This window comes from Alternaria infectoria (genome assembly GCF_024043175.1).
Source record: "Alternaria infectoria strain BMP 0036 chromosome Unknown scaffold_24, whole genome shotgun sequence".
Classification (NCBI taxonomy): domain Eukaryota; kingdom Fungi; phylum Ascomycota; class Dothideomycetes; order Pleosporales; family Pleosporaceae; genus Alternaria; species Alternaria infectoria.
In genome coordinates this window covers 82,061-101,226 of record NW_026250713.1, presented here as the reverse complement: position 1 = coordinate 101,226, position 19,166 = coordinate 82,061, and the positions used below count along the sequence as shown (strand labels likewise).

At 53.6% G+C, this 19,166-nt stretch overlaps 4 protein-coding genes and 2 non-coding genes across 6 annotated transcripts; 1 reads left to right on the top strand and 5 right to left on the bottom strand.

The window, feature by feature from the left end:
• Positions 1 to 3,758: 3,758 nt before the first annotated feature.
• J4E92_009452 lies at positions 3,759 to 3,894 on the bottom strand. The gene has a single exon. It is a non-coding gene; the product is annotated as a tRNA-Arg (tRNA).
• A 274-nt stretch (positions 3,895 to 4,168) lies between these two features.
• Positions 4,169 to 4,256, bottom strand: J4E92_009451. The gene has a single exon. It is a non-coding gene; the product is annotated as a tRNA-Gly (tRNA).
• Positions 4,257 to 4,930: 674 nt separating this feature from the next.
• J4E92_009450 (uncharacterized protein) lies at positions 4,931 to 5,983 on the bottom strand (the record flags this gene model as incomplete). The annotated part of the gene is made up of 2 exons (XM_051500798.1): positions 4,931 to 5,057; positions 5,118 to 5,983. 2 exons carry the CDS (start codon positions 5,981 to 5,983, stop codon positions 4,931 to 4,933), a joined length of 993 nt encoding a protein of 330 aa, XP_051348949.1.
• Positions 5,984 to 6,519: 536 nt separating this feature from the next.
• J4E92_009449 (uncharacterized protein) lies at positions 6,520 to 7,208 on the bottom strand (the record flags this gene model as incomplete). Its single annotated transcript, XM_051500797.1, has 2 exons — positions 6,520 to 6,944; positions 7,079 to 7,208. The coding sequence occupies 2 exons, from the start codon at positions 7,206 to 7,208 to the stop codon at positions 6,520 to 6,522; spliced, it is 555 nt and encodes a 184-aa protein (XP_051348948.1).
• A 3,102-nt stretch (positions 7,209 to 10,310) lies between these two features.
• J4E92_009448 (uncharacterized protein) lies at positions 10,311 to 11,847 on the bottom strand (the record flags this gene model as incomplete). The annotated part of the gene is made up of 2 exons (XM_051500796.1): positions 10,311 to 10,784; positions 10,909 to 11,847. The coding sequence occupies 2 exons, from the start codon at positions 11,845 to 11,847 to the stop codon at positions 10,311 to 10,313; spliced, it is 1,413 nt and encodes a 470-aa protein (XP_051348947.1).
• Positions 11,848 to 12,318: 471 nt separating this feature from the next.
• On the top strand, positions 12,319 to 13,769 carry J4E92_009447 (uncharacterized protein; the record flags this gene model as incomplete). Its single annotated transcript, XM_051500795.1, has 5 exons — positions 12,319 to 12,344; positions 12,416 to 12,613; positions 12,667 to 12,719; positions 12,769 to 13,397; positions 13,485 to 13,769. The coding sequence occupies 5 exons, from the start codon at positions 12,319 to 12,321 to the stop codon at positions 13,767 to 13,769; spliced, it is 1,191 nt and encodes a 396-aa protein (XP_051348946.1).
• Between the last annotated feature and the right edge of the window lie 5,397 nt (positions 13,770 to 19,166).

Genomic DNA, 19,166 nt, shown 5'->3' with positions numbered 1-19,166 from the left:
CGCGGACGGGAGGCAGGCGACCAGAGCGTGGCCTTTAGGGACGGGGCATTGGGGGGCAGGCAGGCCTGTGTCGGGGCTCCTGGGGCGGCGACGGGCAGCTGGGGGAGGTGTACCTGCTATGAAACAAAACGGACAAAGTATTAAAACAGAGAATAGAATGTAACGTCGTCAAGCGCTGGGAAGGCTGTCGTGAATCGACGGAGATGGCAGCGTGTACCAAGCCTCCCGAGCAGTTTTTCAAGCCTGCATTGGTCGGTCGTGGAGAGTCGGTCTTCTGCTGCTGACAACGACGTGCGATTCAACAAGCAAGCAGAAAAGGAAATAATAGAGGGAGGGTAAGGTTGGCCGTCGCGGTGAAGAGTTGAGGTTGTCAGGCAAAGGGGCCGCACTAGTCTCTGGAGCACGCACGGACGGGCGCGGCTGGGTCTAGGAGATTCAATAACTTCCTCACGCCAGACAACGAGCACGTTGCCCTGCCTCGCCAGGTGCAGCAGCGTCGTTATGCCAGGCTGCCTGTGCGGCCAACCCGTCGCAGGCGTGTGGGCGACGCTGGATGCCGTGAGCCTCTGCTGGATAGCCTCAGGGCCTCGCGGCTCGTGGCCCAGGGCAGCTGCCGCTCGTCGTATTCACGCAAATCTTCATAGCCGATGGCCGCTGAGCTTCATCCGCCCCGACGTTGTGAAGACAGCGTCCGTCACCTCACCTCACCTCGCCAGCTTCACTTTGACCCTGGTCGCGCCCCCGTCATATAGTGCTCGGGCGCAGCCGATATAAGCAACAATATCGCGGCGGCCCATTTGCACCTCTAACCACATGTTGATCCTGCCACATTCCCACCCTGCCGTTCGGAAGCTTCTCGCTGCATGGCAACGGCACACTGCACCAGGCCCGGCCAACGTCACGGCTGCCTGCAAACCCTCCAGCTCCTGTCGCGGCTGGTGCGTCGACGCGTTGCGCTTAGGCCGAGCAGATACGACGCGATCTGGTAAACACTTACGAATTCGCCTCTGCGAGGGTCCCCGACGGCCAATCCGCAGCGCGCGCCCGGCGTCGCGCGACCCACCGCACCTGCGGCTCAGCCGTTTGCAGCAGTTGGTGAGTAGCGGTGGGCTCGTTAGGTCGCTGGCGGGCTGCGATAACGACGCTCCAAAGCCCGCCCTCGCCATGTTGATGCTTCACCGACACGTCTGTACCCCGCTCCTCTGCACGCCAGTCTCCCGTCCCTCTGCTACGCCGTGCCTGCTCCTACTGTGCCTACCTGATGCCACGGCTCTACCACCACTCCCCACCTCTCCTGCTCCCGGCACTGCATGCATGGCACCATTGCAGAGGGTCCCGGCACCACGTCGGGCCTTCCGCGAGACTCGTGCAGGATCGCATCCCCGTGATGAAATTTGCGGATTGCGATGTTCCCCAAGCCGTGGGGAACGGGACGAGGATGCTCGGCTCAGCGAGATGAGAGCTGTTTGATGTGCATTGTCGAGGCACAACATCATTTCCTCTAATTGCGCAACCGCACTCGAGACACGCCTAGCAGTCCCGTCTCTGCTGTTGTGCAGAAATGGCAGTGGTGCGCGGCGTCGCAGCTCATGGCGTTCGAGGGTGGGTTTTCTCCGTTCCACCATGTCTTTTTGTGCCCCGCTTTTCTCGCCAGGGTGACGCGATCAGCAGAAAGACGCGATCAGTGCGGCTTCTATTTTGAGCAGCACCACCAATCAACGACTCGTGTGGAGAGATCGAGGAAAACCTCCTGCTTCTTCGGGAATCATCTACGCTCACTACCAGCCCTCACCCACACGTCTTCACGTCCTCTTGTGCATCTTTTTTCCTCGCCTTCTTCGGCAGTAAGAGAATCCCGAGACTCGTCCAGACGGAGCATTTGCGCTAGCCTTTAGCACAACGCATATAGAATTGACTCTCGCGGAGCTAACCAGGGTCCCAAATTGGCGGTACTTCATTGTCGTCGCAAGGAACCATCCCTCTCGATCAAGGCTCTATTACTATTCCTATGCTGAGACGCAAATCCAGCTCGCCGATCAAAAGCTGCCTGCTGTATCCTGGACACTGCAGGGAAGGCAATTGCAACCGATCGTTGTGCGTGTCAACACATCACCATGTCTGACTTCTCGACCCGACGGCACCAAGGCTTGGTTGGTTGCCCATGCTCTCGACTGATCCACTGCATCTCTGGGGTATTATCATACCCAGTCCATCCGCCAGTATCCAAGTCCAGATCTCAATCGCCACGATGTCAATGTCGACGCTTCTCCGCGTCCGCGGCAGCTGCGCAACACACTTTCATACCTCAATACACCCCAGCGATTGTAGCCGTTGTGTTTAGTCTCCACGCGTCCATCGACCTAGAGCACTCCCAACGAGTATTCGGGGAGAAATTCTTACCAACAACCAATCAAGCATTTTGGCTCATCTACCCGTCTGGAACCCCACATGCATCCAATCGCTGTCTAGACCGGCCAAGCACGCACGAGGAAGCTTTTGTGGCTGCTCTGATTAACGTCACACAGGGTAAAGCCCTTTACTAGCAATGTAGTCTGCGCATTTGTTAGCAGAACAGCCAATTGGAACGCGCTTGATGTTTGAACGTCTCGCTTGGATGTTTCTTCCGATCGTCGATTGCCGTCCAGCCGCTGTCTGCGGGATCTCCAATGCCCATGCACAGTGCGCCATGGAACTGGATCTGCTGTCCTGTTGTCGGTGTAGTAGCTGTGCAGCTCGGTGCACACGACCTCTTGGGACGATGAACACACACCACAGCACACAGGCATGTTCCATCCTTGCAAGCAACCCACGCGAAGAGTGCTCAGCACGAAAGCTCTGATGTAGTAGCGTTCGCGGCTGTGTGGATTTGCTGGTCAACCGCCAAGGACGGGAGGCAGCGCTGATGTTGCTGTATTCTGACCGCTTCAAACAGCTTTGTTAGGTCTGGGGCGCCTCTCGCATAGTCGTTCTGTCGGGGTCCAGGGATGCATTACATCTTGGCCTATCTGTGGCTGGAAGATCCATGCTTGTCCATTGGAAAGATGACTGATTGCTAGGGAACTTGGCACGATGGCGGGAAAGGACTTCTGCTCACCATCTGTCTACTCTAGCAAATGCTGTATACTCCACAGCCCTTGGAAAGCGCAGGACTCAAAACTCCGCGCTGATCCCAACCCCGTCAGCGTCGAATCTCACTTTCTTCACTGATCGCCCATCTGACATCATTGCGAAGACACGTCAGCCTCCGTGTCGTTGAGGAGCCAACCCACATGCACCGTTGAGTCGCATCCACTCTTTGGTCACCGCGTTTCAGATTCAAGGTTATCGGATCGACAAGAACGGGTATCATAATTTCCCGAACCCTGATTTACCCAAGATGACGCAAGGATCTTCCGCTGCAGACCCGGCAGGTTTGTTTATGTGCGTCAAGTTGCTTGTCTTAATTGCCTTGACAGCAACGCGACCAGGTCGCTGGGTTGGGAAAATGTATCTGAAACGTGACGATCGATGGCTGCACGTATATCGTCCCGCGTTCTGCCACCGGGAGGATGCAGATATCAACAGCCTGCTTGGCATTATAACGAGCGTGTGTGGAATGTCCAACTGCTTGCCGTGACTCGTGTTCAGTACCCGAAGCGACAAGGTAGAGTCGATGGTGGAGATTGCAAAAAGAACGGCCACAACAAAACATGCAACTCCAGACAGAGCATCAGCGTGTTTGAGGAGCGTCTCGATTGAAGGAAAAAGCAAAAATTAAGCGAAGCCCATGGGGATCGAACCCACAACCTGTTATCTGTTAGAGTCTGGTGGGTGTCTCGGGGCGCGGTGAACCATACCTTTGGTGTTTGATGTTTTCAGCCGAAAACCAACGCGCTACCATTGCGCCAAGGCTCCTCTTTAGGAAGTATAGAAGACTGTCGCGAAATCTGCCCTATATAACTACGCTCAGAACTGTGCGTCCTTGCCGTGCGAGCTTCCAGCCAGACTAGAGGGCAAAAATGCGGACTCCAAGTGACGAGTTCCTGCATTCTACCCCGCTGTTAGCCAGGCGCTTAGAGCATCCGGCGTTGGCGGCACCCCACTGGCACGTGACCCCGCGCAGGTCTGCAAAAAGACATGCTCCTCCCTAGGACCACCACCACAACGACGCGCAGGATGGCAAAAGGAATGCATCGGCCGGGAATCGAACCCGGGGCTAGCCGAAACTGTGCTGTGAGGCATGGCAACGGCTAATTTTACCACTAAACCACCGATGCGAATTGGAGGTGTTGTTGATGGAGGATTGAGCAGACGGTAACACTATAGTCCCGGCATCACCACGCGAATAAGAAGCATTGGGCGATAAGATGTGAGAACTGGAGCATTTTGAGTTGATTCGGGTTGTTCAGGGGTAGTGAAGGATTTGCCTGGGCTGTGGGTCTGGAACGCCATGGACTTGTACCACTGAGCTACCCCTCTATCGATAGTAGCGTTGCAAATTCTTAGACGTCTTGACCCGACTACAAGGCTCGGAAGCAGACATGATTGTTTGATTGCGTTGCCGCGGCTAGGTTCGGTGACAGATATTGAACAATCGCAAAATCTACACTCGAGCAACTACAATGGGATACAACGGCAGCGTGAAGCCTTCCTCTAATTCAGGTGCCTCACCCTCACAGAGACTATGTGTACCATTCTTCGAAAGATACCGAATCATCAACTTGGCAAGGTGACAGCATCAATCATCAGATTCTGGCCTTACAGCAGCCCTCAGGTTTCAGCGCTGTACCTCTAATTCTCTTTTAATGCCACTCAATACCTTCCTCGATTACGCAGAGAGAACTATGAAGTTAACATGAGGACTCTACGTAGGAATTACAAACCCTTCGCCATTACATTCACTCCCTCGATCGTTCGGGACCGTTCTTAGCTCGACTCCACTCACGTAAACTCATTCATCCTTCGAGAAAAAGCCAACATCTCCGCTCTTCTGTCCCATCTCCACGAGCCTCTCTCTCATCTTCTTCGCCCTTTCTGCCATGTCAGGTTCAAATCCCTCGAAATCGTATTCCTTGGCCCTGAACGTAGGTGTAAGAAGTCAGTGTATGTCTCACGCGCAGTTCGTATGGGATACTTACCAATCACCGACACCGTGCTGCAACACATTCCTCGCTCGCTCGCTCCCCGCCTGTGTCGTTCCTATACTTCCATGCAACGTCATCCTTTCTTTCGAACTGTCGTACACGCCGCGATGTAGGATGTTGTTATTGTAGAAGGCCACCTCGCCTGCCTTGAGTTGCACAGTAATCTGGTCGGGCATGTGTACTTCGTACGGGTCCGCATTTCGTTCCGTCTCAGTGCGTGCGCGTTTATGCGATCCAGGCACAAGTACAAGGCTGCTGTCGTCGTACAGTGCAAGGTTCCACTGTGCGTGATGCCCTGGCTTCTTCAATCGCTCGAGCTCTTCTTCAGGCGTTGCGGTAGCTGCGACATCATCTCTATGCCAGCGCAGACTGAAGTCCTCGTCTGGTCGAACCAGCATGTTGTATAATTCCATGGTCAAATCGTCCTCGCCACACCCAATTAGTGCTGCGACGTACTTCAGAAGCTCGCTGTCAAAGTACGATCTTGCGAATGTGAGATGATCGGGATTTGACGGGTGGAGCAGATGCTGCACGCCCCAGATGCCTTTCGAGGGATCTTGTGGCCATGGTGGGAACTGCTTCGGCAATGTGCGTATATATGGCCATTTCCCAGATCGTGCCGCTTCTGTCATGCGGGAGGCAGCAGCGCGCAGGGCGTCGAGATCAAAAGACGGGAAGAGCGAAGCCGATAAGACCACGAAGCCATCGCGATCGAGAGCTTCGCGAGCTGCTTTGTACGGGTCGGCGCTCGATGAGGTGATGTTGTTTGAGTCCGAAGGCCCATTTGATGCTGGCTTAGCGGCTGGTTGCGCTATCGGTAGCTGCACCCTGGCCCTTGCACTTCCTTTCGGGCCTCCCATGTCGGGCTGGTGTTCGAACTTCCGCATCTTCTCTGTACCTGGGAGGAAGTGTGATAGAAAGAAAGCGCTGAGAGCTACAGACTTTTGTACGTTCCAACGCGCAGTTCGATGTCGATGTGCTACCCCGCTAGTGCTGTTAGCCCCGCAATGAGGCCCATTTGGGCATGCCGTAGTACAGACGCAAGCCGTATTGTACATCCAGCTCCGACATCCCTACTATAAGGCTCTCGGATTAGGAGATGATGAGGTCACGAGGTTATACCAGCGAAAAAACAGGGAAGAAAGACATGCCCAGACATGGTAGACGCGTTCAAGAGTGGGCGAGTCTCTTCACTTATGAACAGCAATGAATATTGGAGCTGTGGTCTGGATAGTTATTTCCAGTCTGAAGAGTAACGCTTGATTGAAATTCCGAAAAGAGCGACTGTCGCACTAGAAGTAGGAGAGGTTCGTCGACACGTAAGCACACAATCCAACACTGTTTCCCCTCTTAACATGCATCTCAGTCCAAGACCTCGATGTCATCCTAACCAAACTTATTCCGCAATCTCAAAAGCCTTCACCGACTCATCCAGGTACCCGTATCCTGCATTCGCTTTGACAGCTTCGACGAGAATGGTGGTGACATCAGAAGGAACGTCGCCTCCCATCTTAAAGTGACGGTGCTTGCGTTCGACCGCATCCCAAATCCCAGCCACATTGGGCTTGACAGCATCAACAGACCTCTTGGCAAATCTTCCCTCCAGACGTTCGTCCCCACTGTGCCAGAGTGAGCCTCCAGTCTCCTTTGCACCACATCCTTCTTGACCACCACCGGTAGCCCAGCAGAAGTCTTCGAAACCTCCGCCGCCGCCACAGTAGCCTTCCGTAGTCACGGCGCATGGGTCGCCGTCTTCGCCGTTGAATACGGCGAATGAGTCTGGATCGCGGCCATCGACCTGGGTGTTGTTGAGGCCGCGACCTAGAATCGAGCTTGTAGTCTTCCAGAAGTTCGCACAGCAGGTTTCAGCAGGGATGTTGCTGCACATAACTAAGGGTTGATGTATAGAATAAGTAAATGGCCCACACTTGGCCAGCACGGGGGACATTGCTTACAGTAGGCGCCGTCAAGGTCGAGGTTGCACTCTGTGTTAGGAACGCTGTCTTCCCAGATGGCGAACTGGATAATGTCGACAGCATGAGCCATAAGAGGCAGAACCGCAAGGATGAGACTCTGAGTGTACATGGTGAGTTTGGTGGTAGTTCGAGCCGTTTGTGTGTTTGAGTGGTGGTTGATGAGGTGAAGCGAGGGCTAGAAAGCTGATGTTGATATCTGAAGGCCTCATCGTAACTTTATATACACGACTTCAGATATTGACCCACATGCTTTACCCATTACATCTATTCTCAAACGAAGAGATGGTGCTAGTAAGGCAGACTTCCACGCAGTGGTCCATCCTCTACGCGACCATCGCGAAGGATCACAAGTTTACGCCCGTGGCGGAGGTCCAGAGGTTTAATCCACTCCCAACGTCCCTCTTTGACTTGACGCTGCTCGGTTGCGTACGCGATATTTACTTGCTACGCAGGTCTTAGGCAGGTAGCCAAGAAATAATCTGCCGGTCGAAGCACGCATCAAGAAGCTAATCTTTCACCCACGGGAACGGCTCAGTGACTGCACTGCGGCCTTGCATGTGGTCGGTGTTGAATCTGTTGTCGCGTTTTTGAGGCGGAGTCCACCTGGGCACGGTTGCGTCGCGAAGGATCTGGCGCTAACGCAGCGAGGACTGGAAACTCCTAAGCACGGGGTAATGACCCCTATAGGACGCATGTCCGCTTGGTTCAATCAGCTTTAGCCGGTATAGCTTAGACAAGTCGACGCCCTTCGTGTGCGCGGTCGCGGACCCGAGTTAGACGGCCGATTTGTCAGGCCAGGTTGTGTGAATGAACATGTTCGACGGGTGTATGATCTCCGTAGTCTGCACTTTCAACAACTTGTTACCAGTTGGTGTAACCGGGAGATTTGCACGGGTATGGCCGGGCCAGATCCTCGACAGGCCAACAAAGCAGTTGCAATATCGGTCTAGGCCATGGTCTCCGACGTATGCTGCCCTTGACAACGCTGTTCTTGTACCAATCGTCTTGAACTCTGCAAAGGTGAACAGAGTAGCCTCCAAGATGTAGTAGAATACCTGGGAAAGGCCTTGTCTACTGATGGCTGCTGAGCTCTCAAAGTACACTAGGGACTACGTTTCCGTTACAAGTTTGCCAGCCTGCATCTAGGATTAGTGTGACATGCCTACATAGGGTTTTAGACATAGAAATTGCGATGAGATGAGACACAGACGTCCCTTCTTTGGTAGCATCCCTTCGACTTCGTGTGCATGCAAGCAGTGTTTTATCGCAGCCCTTAAAGGACGGATTCTCTTCGCTCATCTTCCACAGACCGCCCTTGGTAAGATCCGGGATCTTTCTGATCGATGAGTTAAGCGTATCGCATTCGTTTATGTATCCACGTTGCGAATGATTAACGAGATGCCTCGGCAGGGTTGACGGTGTAGGTATTGCCGAGAGCCCATTCCGGATCCTCACTATTGGACGAGCACGCTGAGGAGCTCGCAATAGCGGGTTGATGTGACTTCGTTGCTTTCGACGCGGCATTTGATCTTGTCAGACACACGAACAGAGGCCTCGACGAGAGTGATAAACCCTCATGACCTAGAAGCCAGGATGGCTTCACCCCGTGCGGCATTTATAGGTGATCAGCGTGATGTCTAGAGGCTGACGGTATCCCAGGACATAACACAGGCGCTTGCAACTCTAATACGAATTGATGTATGTGATGATACACAACAATCGCGAAAGCTCATTGATTGAAGCAGGACCCATTCTTGAAAGCAAACGGCAAGAGTTGGAGGGCCCCGTGGTGACTAAGCCCCGCGCCAACCAATCCTAGAAAGGAAGCCCCACCATGGCTGCCTCCAGCTCCCAAGGTCTCTCTCCATTTTGACTATTTTCTACCTTCTTTATTCATCAGCTCCTGATTTTCAAAAGGATCGCAAGATTGGAGTCCTTAGAGAATAATACGACGAAATGGGGGATGTGAAGATGGCGTATTCTACCTACGTAAAGACAGTCGGAGACATCGCCAAGTCTAACGCGGCAGCAGAACGCCAACGAGAACTTGAAAGTCAGCTCTGCTTGAGCCACACTTTGTCAAGTGGGAGTTTTCAATTTTGAGTGTCGTAAGCGCTCTTCCGAGACCCATGCTCATTAGTGCAGCCTTCTTTTATCAGTGCCCGTGTATTTGTAAGCACTGTGGACGCCTTACAGGAGTATTCCCACGAGTTTCTACTCGATCCTATAACTGCGGGAAACCTATATAAGTGCCTTCAAAAGCCATTAGTAGAAAAACGATGGCACGAAGAACGGATCCAAGGGATGATGAGTGGAAAAATGTCCAAGATGCGAAGAAGAGGAAGCAGATACAGGACCGATTGGCACAACGTGCACGCCGTATGTGTGGATCATCGCGCATGCATCATTTTATACTCATATAATGTAGGGCAGCGACTACGTCAAGCTCAAAACGAAACCAGCATATCGACATCGCGATTGCCTCAAACCCAACGCCCGGAATCCTCCACGAATGATACATCATCTGAGATCGCAATTAGATCCAGTCCAGACGATATCGCGCATCTCAATACGTCGAGATCACCCTGCCCACATTTCCAGAACGTAGAAGTACATTCTAGCGCACTAGAGATTGATTTAACGTGCAACCCCTACCCCCAAACTTGCTCAATACCTTCCCCACTAGCCCAGACCATGATCCCCTTGACCGTCTTTGCTGCACTCTATGCAAACGGCGACATCCAAGGCATTTCCTGCGCTACTACCTACTCCTCACGGACTCCCATGCCGAAGCCGCATATTCCATTACCTCTGCATCCAACAGAGCTGCAAATGATGATTGTACATCCGCGGTGGATTGACCGGCTCCCATTTCCGCGAATGAGGGATAGTTTGATAAAGCTGATAGGTGTGGTGGACGAGGAAGAGCTGTGCAAGGACTTGTTTACTATGCCGAGTTGGGCCATTGAGCCGGGATACGCATCCTGGGATCCTAGGGCCTGGAAGATGGAAAGGGAGTGGGAAATGAAATGGGGGTGGTTAATGATATGAGGGTATGGGTTACTGATGAGAAAATGCTTTGTTACACAGCCAATGAACCTAAGAGATCAAGAGAATCTCGCATTTATTTTACAGAGGCAGTCTTACTTCCACCGCAGTAGGTACCTGGAGATATCTACGCGGTTTCCATCGTTTGAGCTTGCGGTGTCGCTCAGCCGTCAACCTTCCTTCCTTCCCCTCCTTCAAATCGATGCTTCCCAATTTCCAACACGTCAATCTTATCACCCACCGCGACGGCTCCTGTATCCAATGGCGTGACTTGCATACCCAGACACGCATTCTTAGACCCCTCATCGATAACCCTGTAACTCCTCAACGTAGTCAGAGGCTCGTTCTTATCGGCTACAGCAGTTTTTGGGTCGACGTTAGGCAACTTGCACCTGGTCGTCCGACACGAGATGTGCAGGTTCATGGAGGATGTGGAATCAGATGAAGTAATTTGTGCCTGCTTCCAGTCGTCTTCGGCAAAGGCAGGAGGTCCAGTGATGTAAATGTTTGCGCGGAATCGCAGCGCGTCGAGGAGGGTAAGATGCCTTTGCCAGAGTTCTGGAAGTTCGGAAGAGGGATTGGGGAGCTTGGATGCTACGTCGTGGACCGAAGCGAGATTCAAAATATGGATCGGGTACTGTAGTACTATTAATCATAATGCCGTAGAAGGTCAGGACAGAATCTCCAAGATTCAGGCGCCTGGAACGGCAACAGCTGAGATCAAAGAATAGTAAGACATGACTGAAAAAATCCATACGTACCGAATCGTGCATTCCAATGACCGTCTCAAATCCAACATCCTCCTTTTTGGGCGCGCATTTGTGTACTTCCCGATACGCATTCGTGTCAATTCTGAAGAGCGCAATTGGATTTGCTGCACCAAGGGTATATCTCAACTTCTCGAAGACTTCGCGATCAATCTCCGAGCTAACATTGAGTGCAGTAGGGCTGTCTTTCCAGATACGCAAAACTTCGCTCCGATATCCCTTGCTCTTGATCCTCTCCGGCGAAGGGTTGAAAGGTACTCTGAACTCCAGCATCGGCTCCGATTTTCGACTCAATCTTGCCAACATGATTTTTCCATAGTTGATCAGACCCTCGATCGTGAAGTCGGTGTCGGGAGAAAAGGGGAAACGAATGACCAAGCATCCCTCACTTTTGACCCATTCTCCGTCTTCTTTGTAGCCTCTTGCGGAAGGATCCGGAACCCAGATCTCAGTGTCGACTTTAGCAAGGCGAGGGAATTTCCTTTGGGTCATAAAGTGCCATTCACTGGTCACCTTGCCGTCTAGCGTGGGCAAGCTCGTGACTTGCTGGGCGAGGGTGAACTGGCGATCATATTTCAGTCCTGTGCGATCGATGTCGCTCTTGCTCAACTCGACGGGTGCACCTGACTTCAGGGGGTAGACGAAGAGTGCCTTGACCGTCCATGGCTTCTCTGGAGTGGGGTCACCGCCCTTGGCATATCTCTTAGAATACTGATCCTCCAGGTTACTGCGTCCTTGGAGCCCGAGTTTCCTGCAACCAGCTGGCGGAGGTAGTGGCTTTGGTGTTTTGAAGGCAGCGAGAACAAGCAAAAAGACCAGAGGGGCGATACAAGATGCCGTCGTAAGGAGGACTGCCTGGAGTGTTATGCTGATGCCAGCTTCTTTGAGCATACCATTGGCAGCAAGTACGAAGTTTTCGACATTTTCCGCCATGCTGGTGTAGACGTTCACACGCTACTAGGGAGAGGAGTGTGGCGTGTGGTCAAAGGAGAGATCTAGAAGCTCGAAGATGCGACTCTTATCGTGAAAACATGCCAAGGTATAAGCCCAAGCAATATCGTCGGCGCTAGAACACACAAGGCAGGTGTGCTTGAACGAGTGAAAGACCAGATCACCCAAAACGCGTCTCTCCTGGGGCAGTATGTTTGTCGCGAGAAGGAAGCAAGGCATGTGGAAGTGAGGAGAGGGTGCGAGTCATGATAAACCGCGGCCCGCATTTGCTCTCGACAAAGTCTCCCGAACACCCACCATACGCACCTTCTACCTACACGAAGGCTGTCTCGACCCCATCGCGCACAGGGCAAGCAGAATAACGCGAAACGTCATGCACGTCAACGCGAGATCACGAGACTACCGCACCACCATCGCAATCCGCTGAGGCTCGACCGCAAGCCACGACACACCATGGCCAGTGAAGAAGCACCCCAGCTGTCGCCCTCGTCGCGTAGGCAATTGCTCCTCTCGCGCAGATGGCATAGATAACTGACACTATCACAGACAGGCTGCCCACCGTCTCGGCATCCCAAGCCCTCCAAAGCCTCCATGCGCGCGGAGCCCGCACTGTATCGACGGGCCTGGCACAGCTCGACCAGGTCCTCTCACCGCCGAGCCTACCGGGCCACCATGTCTCGGGCGGATACATACGCGGCAAGGTGACGGAGATCTTCGGCCCGTCCGGAGTCGGCAAGACAGCATTTGGGTAATTGTGCCTGCGTCACAGCTTCACGAGAGACGGCGGCTGAAGGGTTCAAGGATACAGGCTGCAGTCTCTGCCCTGCGCGAGGGCCAGCGAGTGATATGGATCGGTATGTATATGTCCACAACTGCGGACCAGGGCTAATTGATTGCTTGCAGACGCTGCCTGTGCGCCTTTGGTCAAGCATCGCGTCGACGACATGCTCACTGCGCAACCCGATGCGCCCGGTATCTCTCGAGATGAACTGCGTGCTCATTTCCACTACTTGCCCATGCCGACGCTTGCCCATTTCCTGGCGCTGTTCATGCACGCGCCCGCTGCCTTTCCTCCGCACGGCACCAGCCTGGTCGTCGTAGACTCTCTTGCAACCCTCGTCGATAACGCATACCCCCGCAATGTCGACGACCGCCTACCCAAAAACAAGACAGATCAGGCACGGTGGGCTGCGGGACGTCGATATACCGTCATCAACGAGCTGATCGCCACACTTACGCGCTTCGCTGCACTGCACGACATCGCCCTACTAGTGACGAGCCAGACCATTACACGCATCCGTGGCGCTTCACGCGCATTGTTGGTACCGGCAATATCAGGGATCGAATGGGAGAATGGCGTTTCTACTCGTCTGGTTCTCTTCAGAGACTGGCCCCGACACGGCAAGGCCAAGAGCAAGGTACAAGCCGACAGCTTGCAGAAAGCGCGATTTGCTAGCTTGGTCAAGGCGAATGGTGTAGCTCTCGCGGAAGAAGGCAGTGTGGGCAACGTGGTATCCTTCACCATTGACCATGTGCGTCGATATACTACCTGCAGAGCGTTCATCTACCACGATGCGCTCCAACATCCTGTGCGATGAGCTCCCGCTGACGCTATACAGCACGGTCTTTGCGACATGAATGTAGCAGCCGACGATATTGCAACCCCTCTGTTCGTCCCAACAGAAGCCAGACCGCCTAAAAGATCCTTCGCCGAGATCGACGAGGACGTGGCTCGAGAACCAAATTCTGATGAGCTCTATGGCTGGATAGAAGACGATGAAGTCGCCACTGAGGGGTTGTTGATGGATGAAGCAGCCGTCAACGAGAACGACGCTGTGGGACCTCGCCTAGATGTTGTCGCAGAGGGCCATAAGAAGAAGGTAACACGGACATCTACGCTTTGATTGTAGGGGCACCAGTCCACCCTACACCTCTGCCACAGTCAAGACCCGCCAAGTTATTGCTCTGTCGCGACGCGCGTTGCTCGTCAGACGTGTTCTGCTTACATCTGGGGTAAGCTCGTATGTATCTCCCTTCTCTTCATATGCAAGGTCTAAAAACTGGCAAATCTACCAGTTAGAACGTAGATCTCGCATTTCCACCGATGATACAGGCCTCCGGCCCGCGGGAATGGGTCTCGCTATTCAGCCGTGTGGGGTCATACAGTGCCACCCGGAATGAACACCCACACCTTGTCTCCGCACCAACCCGCATGCTCGCCTGCATTCGAAGCGCTCTGACATCAGCACCGAGATGCGTCTCCGCGCGCTACGGTCAAACACTCTCGTTTCCGCGTAATCCAGCTCGGGCATGTACGTATTCTTCCGGCGGTAGATTTGCTTCGCATCCGTCCTCCACTTATACAAATCCGGACACAGAGCCTATGGGTGTCGTCCCCAGGCTAGCGGTATCCACGAAAAGCAACAAAAAGCAAATGCACAACACAAGCCTCATCAGCCTTTACACGTGCATGCATCACCCCGGAACTCCGGTGCTCACAGGGATCGGGGAAGCGCCCGCAAACCCAAAGCCCTGGGTTTCTCACCGGCAAAAGTCGTGCTTCTTTTGGATGATGATGGCTTGAGGCTTCGCGAGTCCGGGGTCAGCGGGGTTGGTGTGTCGCCTGGGCGTGGGGGCTGCCACCTACCTGCTTGTTTCACGTTCTGATTGCTCGTGGCAGACCACCTGACCATGTGATAGGCATTTTCGCGACAGTGTTATAGCAAGCCACTGATACAATCGCATCTGATTACCCCACGGGGAGCATAGCGAACTACACAATCCTGCCGGAGAAGCACCTGCTTCCAATGTGGACTCCGCAGCAAGCGATAGTTCATGTTACTGTCCTGTCGCCAAGGGCGCATACGTGAACGAAATCTAGATTTACTTGCTCACCGCCAGTCAGCCACACAAACTGCACAAGAGATGGTGATCTCCTCTTTCCACAACAATCAGCATCTGTCATGCCAGGCAGAAACAGCTTCAACGCATATCATCGGCTCCACCAACAGCAGGGGCGTCGTTTAACGCCAGATGCAGAAGGTCCTTGCCTTAGTATCAACCGCGCAATGTCACTCCTTCCCCACGCTTCTCCACAAACGCACTACGCTTCGCTGGTCACCGTTGATCCCTTGCCCTGATGGAGGCGGAGGCTGCGTGAAGAGACGGCATTCACGGCCCTAGCGGGCGACTGACACGCGGTATCCGGGGCCGACCCGCCTGTGAAGCAAGATGTTCGCTTCGCTTGGACGCCTGATGTGGGGATCGTGGTGTTGATCCTGAATCTGGTGTTTGGAGGTTTGCAACGCTGTTGCCTCTTCGAGTAATCCGTGAAAGGAGGTGCAGAGGAAGACGGCGTGCGTACGTAACGGTATTGTTGGTCGGGTAACGGTGTCCGAGATGATAACGTAGTGCACACTGGAGGATGGTGATAGCGGCTTCGTATGTTGTTCTGCAATATGCATGTTAAGGCGAACTTGAATTTTAGGAAAGAGAGGCTAGTGACTGGTGTCAATGCGATGAGTAGTACCTACTTTGTTGTCCGAATGATTCGTTTCTGATAGTAATTACGCGCTGTATGAGTATGGGCTGGCGGTATTGATACTTGCTGCTTATAAGACACTTGATACCACGGCCTGTATTGCCTTTTCTGTACATTTGCTAGTACCGGTAGTCAGCAACCCGCCTATGAACAAGATGTGCTCCTGACTTAGATGTATCTGGCTGCTACAAGACACCGCATGGCGTTGTCGTTTATAACATAGTGCTCTGGTGGTATTACAACAAGCATGCGAATCGACGCGCTTACAAGCGAGGGCAGTATTGCACCGCAGGAACATGCAGATCGTGTAGCAAAACATACTTTATCGATTGCTACCTTTCTTGAACGATTATTGTTGCCTTAGCCTTTAAGGACGTAAGGGATAGATAGGTATAGTGCAAGACCATACGCAAACACTAGTGCGAAGCTGAGTCGCTAGTAAAACAAAGTTGAGTAAGACTTTGCACCGAGTGCACATTTTGGTCCTGTTAAACACAAAGGTGTCAAAGTTAACAAGCGGAAGCCGATCTATGGCTATGCAGGCGCCTTGGCTCAGTTGTCATACGGACTAAAGTTCGACATGAAGTGGGTATGCACAAAGGTCTTTGCTGACTGGGTTTCTATCTCCCGCGACAAGCGGAACGGAAAGACACCAGAACCATCCAAGATTGGTACTGAGCGCAGCTCATATCAACATAGGCGCTTGCACAACAGCTCAAGCATGAAATGAACTCCAGTGCTGCGCGGGCAGATATGCGAGACGCGTTCGCCATCGACAAACCAGGCCGGCGTAATAGCGTGCACTCAAACAAAGACCATTAACATCCGAAACAGTACTATGTGGCTCTATAGTACCCGAACGGACAGAAAGAGGATGAGGTCACGAGGGACCAAGCCATCAATTAAGGACATCCCCAGTCTGTCAATCGTGCTCGTGAATACGAAAAGCCCATTATATCAATTGGTAGGCCACTTCCGATCGACCAAAGACTGGAAGCCTCCGTAGTGTACCATCTTCTGTGTTGATCCTCATCACTGTACAGCTGAGAGCCTCGCAGCGGCCCTCGTGTAAGTAACTCTATCCCCGGCCTCAGAAGTTGCGATCATCCTGGCATAACGCGAATCTCCCCGGGGCTAAAGGCAGATCGACATTCTCCCTTCATCCGCGGGCTGCATCCGATTGATTGTTCCCAAGATCACGATCGGGGCTTCGTAGATCCATGAGGGGTTGCTAGTGAAATGCTCTGGGGCATTAGAGCCTGGAGAAGCGCTCAATAATTGCGATAGGAGGTCTATTGAGTTTGTCAAGCGCAGCAATTGCGGACAAGACGACGATCTTTATGCAGACTTGTGGAGATCGTGGTCTGACGTAGGATCGACATGTGACTGGAGATTTGTTCATGTTGGGTGACTGCATTAAAGAAATTTGCAGACCTCGAATTCCGCCATCGGTCCATGTCAACCCCAGCTATGCAGCATTCGTAATCTGTTCCCACCATCTGTGCACTGGGATTGCCACCGAAGCTTGGCGTGATGTACTGGGGTCGTCGCGTCGTTGCGTCTTGTCACTATCTTTGAAGACGACAGACTGACATCGAGTAGTGAACAACATGGCCACTACGGTAAGTCTAGGCAGAGAAGGTCGGATCTGATGAGGTGGCGGTATCATCGAAACAAAACCCCTGGATCGCCTTCGCCTCGTCTCGGTCCATGAGCCACTGTCAACGGTGCGGGGCCCCAGAGCCCGACCCGTAGATCAACCGATACTATCGGGTACTGTTGGCTTTGACGCGTAATGGGGTCTTCCAGACTTGCGAAACACGTCAGTACAATGGGCCAAAGAAACCCTGGGAATTCCAGTCTGAAGTCATTAAGCGCTGCAACAGTTGGTGAGTGTCAGGTCTCGCTGGGCGATGAGAAGGTAAAACCCTGGCAGAACTGGTCCCACTGCGCAACAGCTGTCAGTCACCCAGGGGATTGGAAGGTCGACGGGCACTGGTCCGACCGACGTCGCAGATGGCAATCTGCCAGGACAGAGGTTGCTTGGAACTGTGCCTCGGCCGACGTTCGCTGTCTTCACGAGCGAAACGCATGGTGGAAGAACGTCGGCATAACTAAGCTGGAGTTGTGCTGGTTTCGGGTCTAGCACTGTGACGTCTGGAAGGACAGTGCTTCTACAAAAGCTTCCACAAAGGCGTACCTTGCATATCGGAGGTCCAGAAGCAGCTAAGACGTCACCGAGGTGGAATTGAGCGGAGCCACAACTCCAGCGACATGCGTTCCGAGAATCTCCGATGCCACGTTTACCACAGAAACAGCTCCTGGCTCTGCTGGCGTGAGAAATTTCTGTCGGCTCGGCATAGGCGTACGCTCGGAGGAAGCGCCACAAAGCGGGGCGAGCTATCGAAGGGCTAGCAGTACTCAAAAATTTCTCGAACAAGAGATAAGAATAGCGGACCCGATATTGAAATTGCAGCGTAGCAATTGCATCAGTGCTCTGCGACGGCATCGGCGACTTTAAGGGACGTAGTTAGAGCCGTGAAGCAGTTCTCACATTGGCAACAATACCAAGGAAGTAGGCGTCATAATGTTCGGGACCGCCGGTCCGTTGCAAAGGTCCCCCACGATCTGCTGCAAAGCCACTCACAGGGGTACGGCAGGGTGCGTTGGAGATAACGAGCAGCGGAGATGGGCTGCGGGACCGAGGCGGAGACCACTAGTCAGCGAGGGGCTGCGATAAGTACGGAGTAGGGAAAACTCGTCGCACAGTATGAGCTGATGGTGAAGCCATGCTGATGCTGCTTTTGCCGATGCATCGTCAGTTTTGGGCACGTCTCGGCAGAGATCGCCCTCGCCCTGCGTTGGTTCACCGACTCGCATCTTCATCTGTGACTGTGCGAGTGCACAGGCCGGGAAGACGCATAGAAGGCGGGCCGTAGTATAAGGCAAGGTGGCCGGCTCGGTAGCACGGGGCTACTCCGCTGCGCATGTGCTGGTGTGTAGATGCTGCGAGAGATATTGCGATGCTGTGCGAGGCACTGCAACGAGGGGTCTCGGGGCGACATGGTGGCTCACTGTTGCTTGCTGTGCCTGCCGTACCCCAGGAAATGATCCCCCACAGCCATGGACGCGTCTTGGATCAGCCCCCGGGCTGCGGTGGAACGCGAACAAAGCCAGTGGGTAAATCAGGTGTGCTGCGTGTGTTGGGGAGCGTTAGTGGTCGTCGGCCAGGGCCAATGGGTGGAGGTGATTGCGGAAGCGCTCAGCACAAGTAACAGCAGCGGGGATGCATGGCCGGATCCCTGAGGGTGGGTGAATTCCGTGGTGTTGTGCTGCGGTGTAGGCAGGCACGGAGGAGTCAGGGCCACGAGGGGCAGGCGCACCTATGGCTGAGGAAGGAGCGCCTGTGGCCGCTGAGGAAGGCGCATCCATGAGATGCGGGAGCACAAACAAACCCCAGATGTGTGACGTCTCGAGCACCCCATACAAAGGCCGCCGTCTCCTTATCTCTGTGCCCCAGCTTCGCGGCGCCCGTCACTCGCACCGCAGCGCCCGCCCACCTCTCCGCAGCGACGTAGCACCATCTGACCTGCTGCCTCACTCTGCCCACGTACGCCCACTCGGTGTCCTGGCCTCATCACGAGAGTTTGGGGGCCCCGGTCTGCTGCGCACACCTGTACTGTAGCCCTCTGCAACCTCTCGCCGACACTCACCGCTGCAAAATTTCAGCTGCAGAATTCTCACGATTGCAAATTGCATC